At 37.8% G+C, this 14,082-nt stretch overlaps 1 protein-coding gene across 1 annotated transcript in view; it reads right to left on the bottom strand.

Annotated features, from left to right (window-relative positions):
- RGS22 (regulator of G protein signaling 22) overlaps window positions 1-14,082 on the bottom strand; it is a 173,260-nt gene that overhangs the window by 120,729 nt on the left and 38,449 nt on the right. The window contains exons 5-6 of the mRNA XM_074316672.1: window positions 1,078-1,163; window positions 281-449 (exon numbers count right to left, since the gene is read on the bottom strand). Coding sequence (XP_074172773.1) covers window positions 281-449; window positions 1,078-1,163 — 255 coding nt within the window. The remainder of the gene's footprint in view (window positions 1-280; window positions 450-1,077; window positions 1,164-14,082) is intronic.

Genomic DNA, 14,082 nt, shown 5'->3' with positions numbered 1-14,082 from the left:
TAATTCAAGTTATTCATGCTTCCCAGGTGACATTGAGCAAGTTCTTCAATCTTGCATTTGTTTCTTTATACACATGAGGATAATAATTCTAATTACATGTCAGATGAAAGACTGTAGGACAAAGGAGTCAGCATAAATCCACAAGAATTTTTGATAAATCTGCTTTAGAAGTATTTGAAATAAATTTCCCTGTTCAACTAATACAAATGAAATTCATCTCCCTAAAGTGAGAAGTTCTATAGAAGTGCCAAGTCACAAAGTAAAACATTCATACTTTTACCTCGCCAAGAGAAATGTAGAACTTTTTCATAATTATAACATTGTCATCATCAATGGCAGGAGGTGGTGGAGAGGGTGGTTTTCTCAGGGCCCAGGGAGAAAAATCTGTACTTAGTGTGACGTTCATGCCTGATCCACTCCATCTCACTTGTGACATCAATTTCGCTAACCTGCATATTAGAATTCATACAAATTTCAAATAAGTTTCAAATATGGTAGAATTCAGGGGGGAAAAAACACTAAAATTTTATTTTACACATTCAAGCCAATACCCCCTCCTAACTATGCAGGATGATTCTCTCAGGATCTGCTAAAATGTAATGGCTTATTCATAAAACTGCTAATTAATTAATAATTATACTGTTTTATTTAAAAAATGGTTTCTCAAAGCAAAGGTCAAATTTTAGTAAATTTCAGAATGTTTAGGTACTTACACTTTAAAAGTCAGGGAACATAAAAGAAAAACTTAATTCTACACTATGACATTCTTTTTCATGACACACTTATTTTCATTTTTTAATACCCTGTTCATAAATGCCATTATCACAAGTAGATAATTCTAAAAATATAGTGAGTAAAGAAGCACAACTGAAGTACACTTATTAGGTACTGTTTCTGTGAAATCTCTTTGGAAAAGTTAAGTGATTTTAACCAATGCTCTAACACTCTTATAGTGTGTGGGATCCAAACTCAAGTGGGTTTAAAGGTGAATTTTATTAAGCAAGTACAGAAAAATAATTTGGGGTAAAAAAATTTAAAAAGGCATTTAAAAATATGTATATTGATGGAACTACATACCTGTATTCAAAGTAACAATCACTTTCCAGAAATGCTGGAAGTCTTTCTTTTTTGATCCACTGAATACCTTGCTCACGACTGAGACACTATTAGAGGAAAAGTGAAAAAGAAAAAGAGCATCAAGGAATAATCATCTTTTAGGACAATTAGAGCCTAATCATCAGAGCAATAATGACCTCCAGATATTATTAATAAGAGCCCTGTATCTACAACAGCAAGAATCGTGAGTCACAAATTTGAAGCCACTTCTTGCGTTCTGGTTCTTCTTTAATTCTCTCAGCAATCCTGCATCAACTATTACCTCCATTTTACAGATTAACAAACTGAATGCACAAAAATTAAGTAACTATAGAAGGAGAAGGAAGAAGATAAAAGTAAGTCAATCTCGGTATTTTTATAGTCATAAAATGGGTTAAAATTAATCACAAATAGCAACAGAGCTAACTAGAAAATATGGTAAGGTCACTATGGTCACTGAAGGCTCTTTATCCTTCCAATTTTAGGAAATTTTGTTAAATATTTACATCCCCAGACACTATTCTGGGGATACAAAGAAAGATAACAAAAAAGATAAGGCCCTGTCCTAAGGAGTTTACCGATAATTCAATAGGTAATAATAGTAGAGTGCTGTAAGGACCATAAGTTTAGTCTTCTGTAGGAGGTCACATAGGCACTAAAACAGCAAAGGTTTCCCACAGAATATACCATTAACTCTTTGACATGAAGCATGATCAACTAGGTTGAAAAGGGGAGCAGGAGAGAAAACAAAGATAAGCTTAGTATAGCTAGATCACAGGGTGAAAATTTAGGGATGGAGGGAGGAAGGCTGGAGAAGTAGGCAGGGGCCTGATTATAACTAGTCTTTGAAATAACATGAAAGAGTTTAGATTTTTATTGTGAGGTTCCGAGTGCCATAGTGTATTATAGAAGAGTTATTAAATTACTAGTCATCCTAAAACATTTACTCACTATTGATTCTATTTTGTTTTATATTCATTTTTTCCAGAATTCTAAGAAATGCCAGTACCTTGGATACTAAACAAATGCTACTAATAAGTAAAACAACCAATAAAGGGATTTCCAGTCAAAATGGAGAAGTAAGTAAACACTGTGCTTACTCCTCTCACAATGACATCAAAACTACAACTAAACTACAGAACAACCATCATTGAGAATTGTTTGAAGTCTAGCTGAACAGAAATCCAACAACTAAGGATATACAGAACAAGCCACCTCAAGACTTGTACAAGGGACGGAGACATAGAATGGGCTGGTCCCCCACTTGCATGTGGTGGTTAAAAAGCAGGAGGGATACTTCAGCTAAAGAGGTCTCCATCAAGGAGCAAGGGGTCCCAGATACACACCAAACTCCCCAGCCCAGATTCCAGTGCCAAGAAGAAAGTCCCCACAACTTCTGGCTGTGAAAACCAGCAGAGATTGTGGCTAAGTGAGATGGAGAGCTGCTGGAGTCCCAGGTATTCCTCTTAAAGGGCCCACACATGGACTTATTCACTGATGGACTCACTGGCTCTGAGCTTCAGCTCTGGGGCAGTGGCTCGAAAGGTGCCAGGGACATACAGGAAGGAACTGAATTGTCTGGCTTCAGGGATGGCTAGAGAGGCAGCTTTCTCCCATACAGAATTGCTGGCAGAATCCATTATTTCTTTGTTGAGTCCCCCACCCCCAACCCCCATCATGCAGACGTGGGCAGCTGCCATATCTGAGTCTCCATCAACCTGGTTAACACTGTTCACCCCACCCTGGTGATTCCTTGAGACCCTGCTGCACCCAACTTGCGGAGCCACCCAAGCTGTTTCCAATGGCTTTCCTATACAAATGGCCTGTGTTGGCTCATACTGCGGACTTTCCTAAGATCTCTCAAAGGTTCATAAAACCTAAACAAGCAACATCTGGCCTCAGAATGCCCCATACCACTTACTGAGCCACCCCAAGCCTGGCTCTAGCAGCAGCTGGCCTCAGTTTGTGGCTTGGCCTCTCAAGGCACCTCCTAGCCTAGCACAGGTGATGGCCACCTATGAATTGCTTTGTAGCTCATGCAAGGTGGCCCTGGGCAGGGCTGCAGCTGAACTTGGCCTGCAGTGGGGCCCCTCACAGCAGGCACCAGGGCCAGCACACCCAGTGACCAGCACACCAAGTGGCTGAATTCAGCCTGAGCCTGTGATCACCCAACTGCCTTCACAGATGGCACACCCAAAGGGGAGACTGAGCAGGCACCAGAGCCCTGCTAAAGCCAATCCTGCTCAGTAGGGTCAGCTCCTGCACAACATCTCCACCACTGTAGTCCTGGCCAGTCCTCACACCACTAAGCCTGAGGGTCAAGCCCTCTTTTGGACATGTAAACAGAAACCAAGGCTCAGCTACAACAGGAGGGCACTCACAACCCACACAAGGGACACCTCTGGAGCACCTGCATAAGACCAGGGAGACTGCACTACTGGATCCCACAGGACACCTACTGCAAAAGGCCACTCTACTAAGACTAAAGACATAGCAGCTCTACCTAATACATAGAAAAAACACAGGGAGGAATCCAAAATAGGGAGACAAAGAAATATGTCCTAAATGAAAGAACATAAAAAAAGCTCCAAAAAAAAATAAAAATAAAATAACTACACAAAATGAAGAAAATCAATCAGATGCAGAGTTAAAAACACTGGTTATAAGGATACTCAATGACCTCATGAGAACAAAGAGATAGGAATCATAAAAAAGGAAACAGAAAACATAAAATAGAAGCAGTCAGAAATGAAGAATAGAATAACTAAAATGAAGAATACATTAGAGGGAATCAGAGATAAATTAAATGAAGCATAGGACTGAATCAGTGATTTGGAAGATAAGGCAGTAGAAAACACCCAATCAGAAAAGCAAAAAGAAAAAGAATCCAAAAAAATTAAGATAGGAGAATCCAAGATGGCAGAGTAGATAAACACTGTGCTTGCCTCCTCCCATGACCACATTATAATTAAAACTAAGTGAGATGGAGAGCTGCTGGATTACAGAACAATCAACCTGGAGAACCATCTGAAGTCTAGGTGAACAAAAAACTAGAAATAAGGATATAAAGAAGAAGCAACATCCAGACTGACAGGAGGGGGCAGGACATGAAATGGGCTAACCCCACACCAGTGTGTGGCAGTTGAGAATCAGAAGGGATATCTCAGCCACAGAGGTCCCCATGGCAGAGCGAGGTACCCCAACCCACACCAGGCTTTGAGCTCCCACAACATGTGACTGTGAAAAACATGATTCCAAAAATCCAGGTGAGATGGAAAGCTGTGAGAAACCCAGACATCCTCTTAAGGGGACTGCTCACAGACTTACTTGCTCACAAGCACTCACCTTGGGCTCCAATGGAGTGATGATGACTCGAGAGGAGCCAGAGACATACAGGAAAAGACTGAGTTGTATGCCTTCTGGGTGAGGACTGCAGGGACAGCTGCCATTTTCCCTGTGTAGATTCCTTCTCCCATGCAACCTGCATGTGGGTGCCACCTTTCTTGTGTTGAGACTTTCCCCAGATGGCCAGCACTCTCATAGCCAGCACCCAGCACCACCCACATTGAACTCTTTCTTGGACAACTCTTGGGAATACATGGACCCCCATGCCTGTGGCGACTGACCTCAGTGTGCTCTGAGACTTTTGTTGAGTGACTCCAGGATCAGCACTGGTACCAAATAAAAATCTACATTAACCTGGTAAAAACACCACATGTCCCTCACTGGTAATTCCCTGAGACCCCATCTCACCCAACTCACCTACCATATGAGGCTTTATTAGTGGCTGAGACTTACAGGAGCCAGCAGGCAGCAGCAGGCCTCAGAATGCCTGGGCTTTTTGCAGAGCTACACCAGGCCCAATACTGGTGGCAGCCATCATCACTTTGCAATGTAGCCTCTCCCATGCACCTCCTGATCTAGCACAAACAGCAACCAACCACAAATCACTGTGAAGCTCCTGCCAACTAGTCCCTGGCTGGTCACAGGCATAGCTGACCTAGGACTGGACCAGAGACCCTCCCAAGAGGCCCCAGAACCAATATACATCAGGTTAGCTTCAGACCACAGCAGAGCACCAGTCAATTAGCTCCAAGTGGTACACCCAAAGGGCAGCTTCACCAGGCACCAGAGTCTGCTGGGGCAAATCCAGCTCTGTGGAGTAACCTGCACAGCAGTCTGAAAGTTATAGACATGGCCAAACCCCACAGCCAGTAAGCCTGAAGGTGAATCCCACCCACTAACGTGCTAATAGTAATCAAGGCTCAACTGTAACAGGATGCCACACACAACCCACACAAGGGACACTCCTGGAGCACCTGGCGCAGGTGACCAGCAGACTGCCACTGGGCCCCACAGACACCTATGACATAAGGCCACCTAGCCAAGACTGTGAGACATAGCAGAGCTACCTAATACATAAAAACAAACAGAGAGAGGCAGCCAAAATGAGGAAACAAAGAAATATATCCCAAATGGAAGAATAGAAGAAACTCCAGAAAAGCACTAAACAAAATGGAGGTAATCAACTTACTAGATACACAATTCAAAACAATGGTTATAAGAATGCTCAATGAACTTGGGGGAGAGTAGATGAACTCAGTGAGAACTTCAACAAAGAGATAGTAGCCTAAAAAAGAACATAGAAACCATTTTTAAAAAGTCAGAAATAAAGAATATAATAACTGAAATAAAAAATGCACTAGAAGGATTCACCAGCAGACTAGATGAAGCAGAAAACTGAATCAGTGATTTGGAAGACAAGGTAGCAAAAAATACCCAATTGGAATAGCAAAAAGAAAAAAGAATGATTAAAAAAAAATGAGGATAGAGTCGGCCCAGTGGTTCAGGTGGTTGGAGCGCAATGCTCCCAATGCCAAGGTCGCTGGTTCGATTCCCACATGGGCCAGTGAGTTGCGCTCTCTACAGCTAAGATTATGAACAACGGCTCTCCCTGGAGCTGGGCTGCCGTGAGCAGTCAGAGGTCGGTGTGAGCTGCTGTGTGCTTCCACGAGCTGCCAGTGGCCAGTGTGAGTGGCTGTGTGCTGCCATGGACTGCTGTATGCTGCCGTAGGCTACCGTGTACTGCCATGAGTGGCCAGTGGCCAGCATGAGTGGCCAACAGCCAGCATGAGTGGCCGGCAGCCGGCAAGAGCTGCCTTGAGCTGCTTGCTGTGAGGCAGTTTGTCGCTGACCTACGACCAGTGACCAACTGCCTCAGCCAAGGGGAGCGCAAGGCTCATAATACCAGCATAGGCCAGGGAGCTGCATCCTACACAATTAGACTGAGAAACAACAGCTTGAACTGGAGTGGGGAGTGGGGAGGCGAGAGAAGTGGGAAAAAATGAGGATAGTTTAAGGGACCTCTGGGATAATATCAAGCATAACAACATTGGCATCATATGGGTACTAGAAGGAGAAGAGAAAAAACAAGGGATTGAAAACCTATATGAAGAAATAATGACAGAAAACTCTCCTAACCTGGTGAAGGAAATCGACATACAAACCCGGGAAGCACAGAGAGTCCCAAACAATATGAACCCAGAGGTCTACAGTAAGACAAATAATAATTAAAATGCCAAAGGTTAAAGACAAAGAGAGAAAAGCCATTAGTTACCTACCAGGGAGCTCCCATAAGACTGTCAACTGATTTCTCAACAGAAACTTTACAGGCCAGAAGGGAGTGGCAGGAAATATTCCAAGTGATGAAAGCCAGAACCTACAACCAAGAGTACTTTACCCAGCAAGACTACCATTTAAAATTGAATGAGATTTAAAGAGCTTCCCAGACAAAAACAAAAGCTGAAAGGGGTTCATCCCCACCAAACCAGTATTACAAGAAATGTTAAAGGGATTTCTTTATGAAGAAGGAGGAGGAGGAAGGGGGGAAAAAAACCCCATGAAGATGAATAATAAAATGGCAATAACTATGTATCTTTCAATAATCAGTTTAAATTGAATGGATTAAATGCTCCAATCAAAAGACATACAATAGCTGAATGTATATGAAAACAAGACCCATACAGATGCTGTCTACAAGAGACCCACCTCATATTTAAAGACACAACAGACTGAAAGTAAAGGAATGGAAAAAGTTATTTCATAAAAATGAAAACAAACTAACAACAACAACAAAAAAACCAGCTGGGGTAGTAATACTTCTATCAGACAAAATAGACTTTAAAACAAAAGCTATAATGAGACAAATAGGGATATTACATAATGATAAAGGAATCAATCCTAGAGTATATAACCCTTGTAAACATTTATGCACCCAACATAGGAGTACCTAAATATATAAAGCAAATATTGACACCATAAGGGGAAAGATTGACAGTAATACAATCATAATAGGGGACTTTAACATCCCATTGACACCTAAGGACAGATCTACCAGACAGAAAAATCAACAATGAAACAGCAGCCTTAAATGACACACTAGACCAGATGAACTTAATTGATATTTTTAGAACATTTCACCCCAAAGCAGCTAAATATACATTCTTTTCAGGTGCTCATGGAACACTTTCCAATATAGACCACATGTTAGGCCACAAAACAAGTCTCAATAAATTTAAGAAGATTGAAATCATATCAAGCGTCTTCTCTGACCACAATAGTATGAAACTAGAAATCAATTACAAGAAAAAAAAAACACTGAAAAAGACACAAACACATGGAGGATAAATAACATGCTACTAAAGAATGTATGGGTCAACAACAAAATCCAGGAAGAAATCAAAAGATACCTTGAGACAAATGAAAATGAAAACACAATGACCCAAAATCTATGCGACACAGTGAAAACAATCCTAAGAAGGAAACTCATAACAATACAAGCCTACCTCAAGAAAAAAGAAAAATCTCAAATAAGCAATCTAACTTTACCCCTAAAGAAACTAGAAAAAAAAAAGAAAGAAAACAACAAACAAAAAAAGAACAGCAAAGCCAAAAGTGAATAGCAGGAAGGAAATAATAATGATCAGAGAGGCAACAGATGAAATAGAATCTAAAAAAAAAAAAAAGAAAAGAAAAAATGCAAAAGATCGATGAAACCATGAGCTGGTTCTTTGAGAAAACAGACAAAAGTGATAAAGCTTTAACGAAACTCATCAAGAAAAAAAGAGAGAGGACCCAAATACATAAAATCAGAAATGAAGGAGAAGTTACAACTGATACCACAGAAATATAAATAATTAGGAAAAAATGTTACAAACAATTATATTCCAGTAAATTGGGCAATCTGGAAGAAACAGATAAATTCTTAGAAACACACAATCTTCCAAGACTGGAGAAAGAAAGACAGAATCTGAACCTACCAATTACTACTAATAAAATCAAATTAATAATTAAAAAACTCCCAACAAACAAAAGCCCTGGACTGCATGACTTCAGGTAAATTTTACCAAACATTCAAAGAAGAATTAAAACCTATCCTTTACAAACTATTCGAAAAAAATTCAAGAGGAGGGAAAGCTCTGAAGCTCATTTTACAAGGCCACCATTACCCTGATTCCAAAGCAAGACAAAGACATTACCAAAAAAAAAGAATATTATAGGCTAATATCCCTGATGAACACAGATGTAAAAATTCTCAACAAAATATTAGCAAACTGAATTCAGCAATACTTTATAAAGATCACACATCATGATTAAGTAGGATTTACTCCTGGGATACAAGTTTGTTTCAATATCCACAAATCAATTAATATGATATATCACATAAACAAAATGAAAGATAAAAATTGTATGATCATATTAATAGATGCAGAAAAAGCATTTGACAAAATCCAGCATCCATCTATGATAAAAACTCTCAGCCAAGTGGCAATACATGGAACATATCCCAACATAATAAAGGCTATAAAGGATGAACCCACAGCTCACATCACATTCAATGGGAAAAGCTAAAAATGTTTTCCTTAAAATTAGGAATAATACAAGGATGCCCACTTTCATCACTTTTATTCAACATAGTACTGGAAGTCCTAGCCACAGCAATCAGACAAGAAAAAGAAATAAAAAGCATCCAAATTGGAAAGGGAGAAGTGAAACTCTCATTATTTGCAGATGACACAATACTATATAGAGAGGATGCTAAAGATTCTATCAAAGGTACTTTAAAATATGATAACTGTATTCAGTAAAGTACCAGGATACAAAATTCAACATTAAAAAATTGATTGCCCTTTTATACACCAATAATAAACCATCTGAAAGAGAAATTAAGAAAACAATCTCAGTTACAATTGCATCAAACAAAAAGTACCTAGGAATAAATTTAACCAAGGAGGTAAAAGACCTTTACTCAAAAAACTGTAAGACGGTGAAGAAGATACAAATAAATGGAAGCATATACTATGCTCATGGATAGAAAAAATTAACACTGTTAAAATGTCCATACTACCCTAAAAAATATATAGATTCAATGCAATCTGTAACAAAATACCAATGCCATTTTTCACAGAACTAGAACAAATAATCTTAAAATTTATATGGAACCACAAAAGACCCCAAATGGCCACATCAATCTTGAGAAAGAAGAGTAGAGTTGGAGGTATCACGCTATCTGATATCAAACTATACTACAAGGCTATAGTAATCAAAACAGCATGGTACTGGCATAAACACAGACACATAAATGAATGGAACAGAACAGAGAACCCAGAAATAAACCCATGGCTATATAGTTATTTAATCTATAACAAAGGAGGCAAGAACATACAGTGGAATAAAGACAGTCTATTCGATAAATGGTGTAGGGAAAACTGGACAAATATAGGCAAAATAATGAAACTGGACCACCTTCTTACACCATATACAAGAATAAACTCAAAATGAATTAAAGACTTAAATGTAAGACCTGAAACCATAAAACACCTAGAGGAAAACATAGGCAGTTAACTTTCTGAAATTGCTCTTAGTGATATTATTTTCTGATCTATCTCCTCGGGCAGGGGAAACAAAAGAAAAAATAAACAGATGGAATTACATCAAACTAAAAAGCTTTTGCACAGCAAAGGAAATCATCAACAAAATGAAAAGACAGCCTACTGAACGCGAAAAGATATTTGCCAATGATACACCTGATAAGGGATTAATATCCAAAATTTATAAAGAACACAGACAATTCAACACCAAAAAAACAAATAATCCAATTGAAAAATGGGCAGAGGACCTAAATAGATATTTCTGCAAAGAGGACATACACATGGCCAACAGACATATGAAAAGATGCTCAATGTCACTAATCATCAGAGAAATGCAAATTAAAACCACAATGAGATATCACCTAACACCTGTCAGAAAGGCTATCATCAATAAATCAACCACAAGTGTTGGCAAGGATGCAGAGAAAAGGGAAACTTTGTACACTGTTGGTGCGATTACAAATTGGTGCAGCCACTATGGAAATGGTTTGGAGGCTCCTCAGAAAATGCAAAATAGACCCAGCAATTCCACTTCTGGGTATTTATCCAAAGAAATACAAAACACTACTTCAAAGGGACATGTGCATCCATATGTTCATTGCAGCATTATTTACAATATCCAAGATATGGAGACAACCTGGGTGTCCATCAATGAATAAAGTGATAAAGAAGTGGTACATATAAAATGAAATATTACTCAGCTATAAAAATGAATAAAATCTTGCCAATTTCAACAACATGGGTGTACCTACAAGGTATTGTGCTGAGTTGAGTCAGACAGAGAAAGACAAATGCCATATGATCTCACTTATATGTGGAATCTAAAGAACAAAATAAAAACACACTCATAGATAAACATGTTGATGGTTGCCAGTAGGGAAGGATGTGGGGGCAGGGTAGGTGAAAAAGCAGAAAGTCTAAAGAACAAAATAAAAACACACTCATAGATAAACATGTTGATGGTTGCCAGTAGGGAGGGATGTGGGGGCAGGGTAGGTGAAAAAGCAGAAAGGATTAAGAAGTACAAATTGGTAGTTACAAATAGTCATGGTAGTTACAAATATTATTATTACATTAACAATATTGTAATAACTACATATGGTGTCAAATGGGTACTAGATGTATCAAGATGATCATTTTGTAAGTTATATAAATGCCTAATCACTCTGTTGTACACCTGAAACTAATATAATATTGTATGTCAACTGTAATTGAAAAATAAAAATATATATTAAAAAACCAATAAAGTGCACATCTCAGTGAGGCATGTGTCTACCTTATGTGGCTTCCATTGATTATCTGTTAAAACAACAGCTCTGCTGTGATATTACCATCATAGTCAACATAGACCACTGCTGACTCCTATGAGGAAACTGAAGGCTCACATAGTAGTGCTGCCAATATCTGATAAGCTGATATTCTTGAGGGTACACCTGTGCTCAATATTGCTGACATGTGGCATGAAGACTCCCCAAGACTGGAAAACTGAGCACACAATGGTTCCCTCCTGCTCAGCCAAAGGAAAACATACAAACAAACAAAAACATTTGCCTTCACCAAAACTATCTTCTGGGTAATGAAATAATAGAAGAAACTTTGGAAACAAGCAGAACCTGAAAGGTAGCATCTTGTTGACTGTCTGCTTATCAGTAAGATATGAAGGACATTTGAATTCTGTATTTAGAAAGACTCCACATATGCCTCTATATATGCTATATACTGACAACCACACAGGATTCTTGAATTCTCATTAGCAGTGCTTTCAGTGTATCACAGAAAGACACCCTACTACATATAAAGATCAAGATAAACCCTTAAGAATTCCACAAGGTTGCCAGACTAGTCAGTCAGTTTATAGAAAATCAATTTGCATATTTACCTAAGGAATACTTCACCTATAACTCATACTCTTTTGAATGTTTTTACATCTATTTGACCTGAAAATTAAACGAAATGAAAAGTTGAAAAAGAATAATATCAAAATTGAAGAAAAGTCTTTAGTTAAAATGCCAAAAAAATCCTTTGAAGGTGTTTACAAGTAATTAAAATATGTAAAGACCAAAAAGATACAAAACAATCCTGCCCACAATAAAATAACTTAATACTTACAAGAAACACAAACATAAATTACCTAAGGTAAAATTATTTAATACTTAAAAGTAAAAAAAAAAAAATTTTTATAGTTGGTTAAGAAACAAAAAGAGATGACTAAAAGGTTTGGGGAAACTGGCTGTAGGTAAATAATTCTAGACCTATTTCCAAGTAGCCATACACAAGCTCTCTAAAACGCTTCCAGGATTAGATTAATAAAGATGATATTAATATTTAGATGTATGAGGCAACTAAAAAAAAAGCATGACTATCTGCCAATAGATTATTTTGTTTAGACAGATTTATTGAGGTATAAATCACATACAGTAAAATTCATCCTTTTTAGTATACAGTTCTATAAGTTTTGACAAATACATATAGGCATGTCACCATGACTATAATCAAGATATACAGTAGTTCCAATATGCCCAAATCACACTCATGCCACTTTGTAGTCAATGACTCCCTCTAATCCCAGGCCCTGGCAACCACTGATTTGTTCTCCACCTCTATAATTTTGCCTTTTCCAAAATATCATATAAATGGAATCAATATAGTATACAGTCTTTTGACTCTGGCTTTTTTCAAATGTATTTGAGATTGATCTGTGTTCTTCCATGGATCACTGGTTCATTCCTCTTCATTGCTCAGTAGTATTCCACTGTATGGGCGAAGCATAGTTTATTTATCTATTCCCCAGTTACAGGAAATTTGGGTTGCTTCTAGCTCTGGTGATTATATGAAGCAACTATAGACATTCACATATAGGTTTTCATAGGTTCACAGGAGTAGGACAGATGGGTAGTATGGTGTATGTTTAACTTAGAACAGCCAAACTGTTTTCCAAAATGGAATATTTACCAAAAATGTCAGAGTTCTAGTTAATGTGCATCCTGGCTAGCATTTGGTATTGTCAATGTTTGTTGCTTATTTTACTCATTCTAGGTGTATAGAAATAGTTCATTATGATTTGTCTGTGTTTGTGTGTGTGTGTACTGTCTTTTTTAATAACAGCTTTATTGAAGTATAATTCACATCCATACAATTCACCCATTTAAATTGTATAATCCAATGGTTTTTATATATGCATAAACTATCACCACAAATGTAGAATATTTTTCATCACTCTCCCAAAACACCCATACCCATTAGCAGTCACTCTCCATCTTATTCCGACTCCCTCACCAACCCCATCTCTCAATGTTGATTTCATTTCCCTCATGACTAAATATTTTGACCATTTTTTCATATGCATTTGGTCATTTGTATATCTTCTTTAGAGAAATGTCTATTCAGATCCTTTGTCCATTTTTTTAACTGGGTTGTCTTTTTATTGTTCAGTTGTAAGAGTTCTTTGTGCAGTCTTTAAACAAGTCTTTGTCAGATATGTGATTTGCAAACATTTTCTCCCATTCTGTGGGCTGTCTTTTCACTTTCTTGGCAGCGTCCTTGGGAGCATAAAAGTTTTTAATTTTGATTTATCTATTTTTTTTCTTTTTTTGCTTATGCTTTTGGTGTCATATCTAAAAGCCAACACCTACATGAGGCTTTAAAGATTTATGCTTATTTTTGTCTAAAACATGACGCATTATCCTTTTTTGTATTGCTGGATTCAATTTGCTTATTTTTGATGATTTTTGTGTTTATGTTCATTAGAGATATTAGTTTGTAGTCTCTTCTTTTCTTTGAAATTTAGTTATCTAGTGCTGGTATCAGGATAATGCTGGTATCATTAAATAAGTTGGATATTAATCCCTCTTTTGATTTTTAGAAAAGTGTTCACAAATTTATATTATTTCACCTCTAAATGTTTGATAGAATTCACCAGTGAAATCATCTGGACCTGGAGTTTTCTTTGTGGTAATATATTTTTTAAGACTTATTTTTTAAAGCTGTTTTAGGTTTATAGCAAAATTGAGAGGAAAGTAGAGATTTCCAATACACTCCCTGTCCCCAAACATGCATA

The sequence above is a fragment of the Rhinolophus sinicus genome, linkage group LG12 (assembly GCF_036562045.2).
Source record: "Rhinolophus sinicus isolate RSC01 linkage group LG12, ASM3656204v1, whole genome shotgun sequence".
Classification (NCBI taxonomy): Eukaryota; Metazoa; Chordata; class Mammalia; order Chiroptera; family Rhinolophidae; genus Rhinolophus; species Rhinolophus sinicus.
The sequence above is the reverse complement of the archived record's forward strand: the minus strand, read 5'-3'. Positions and strand labels throughout refer to the sequence as shown.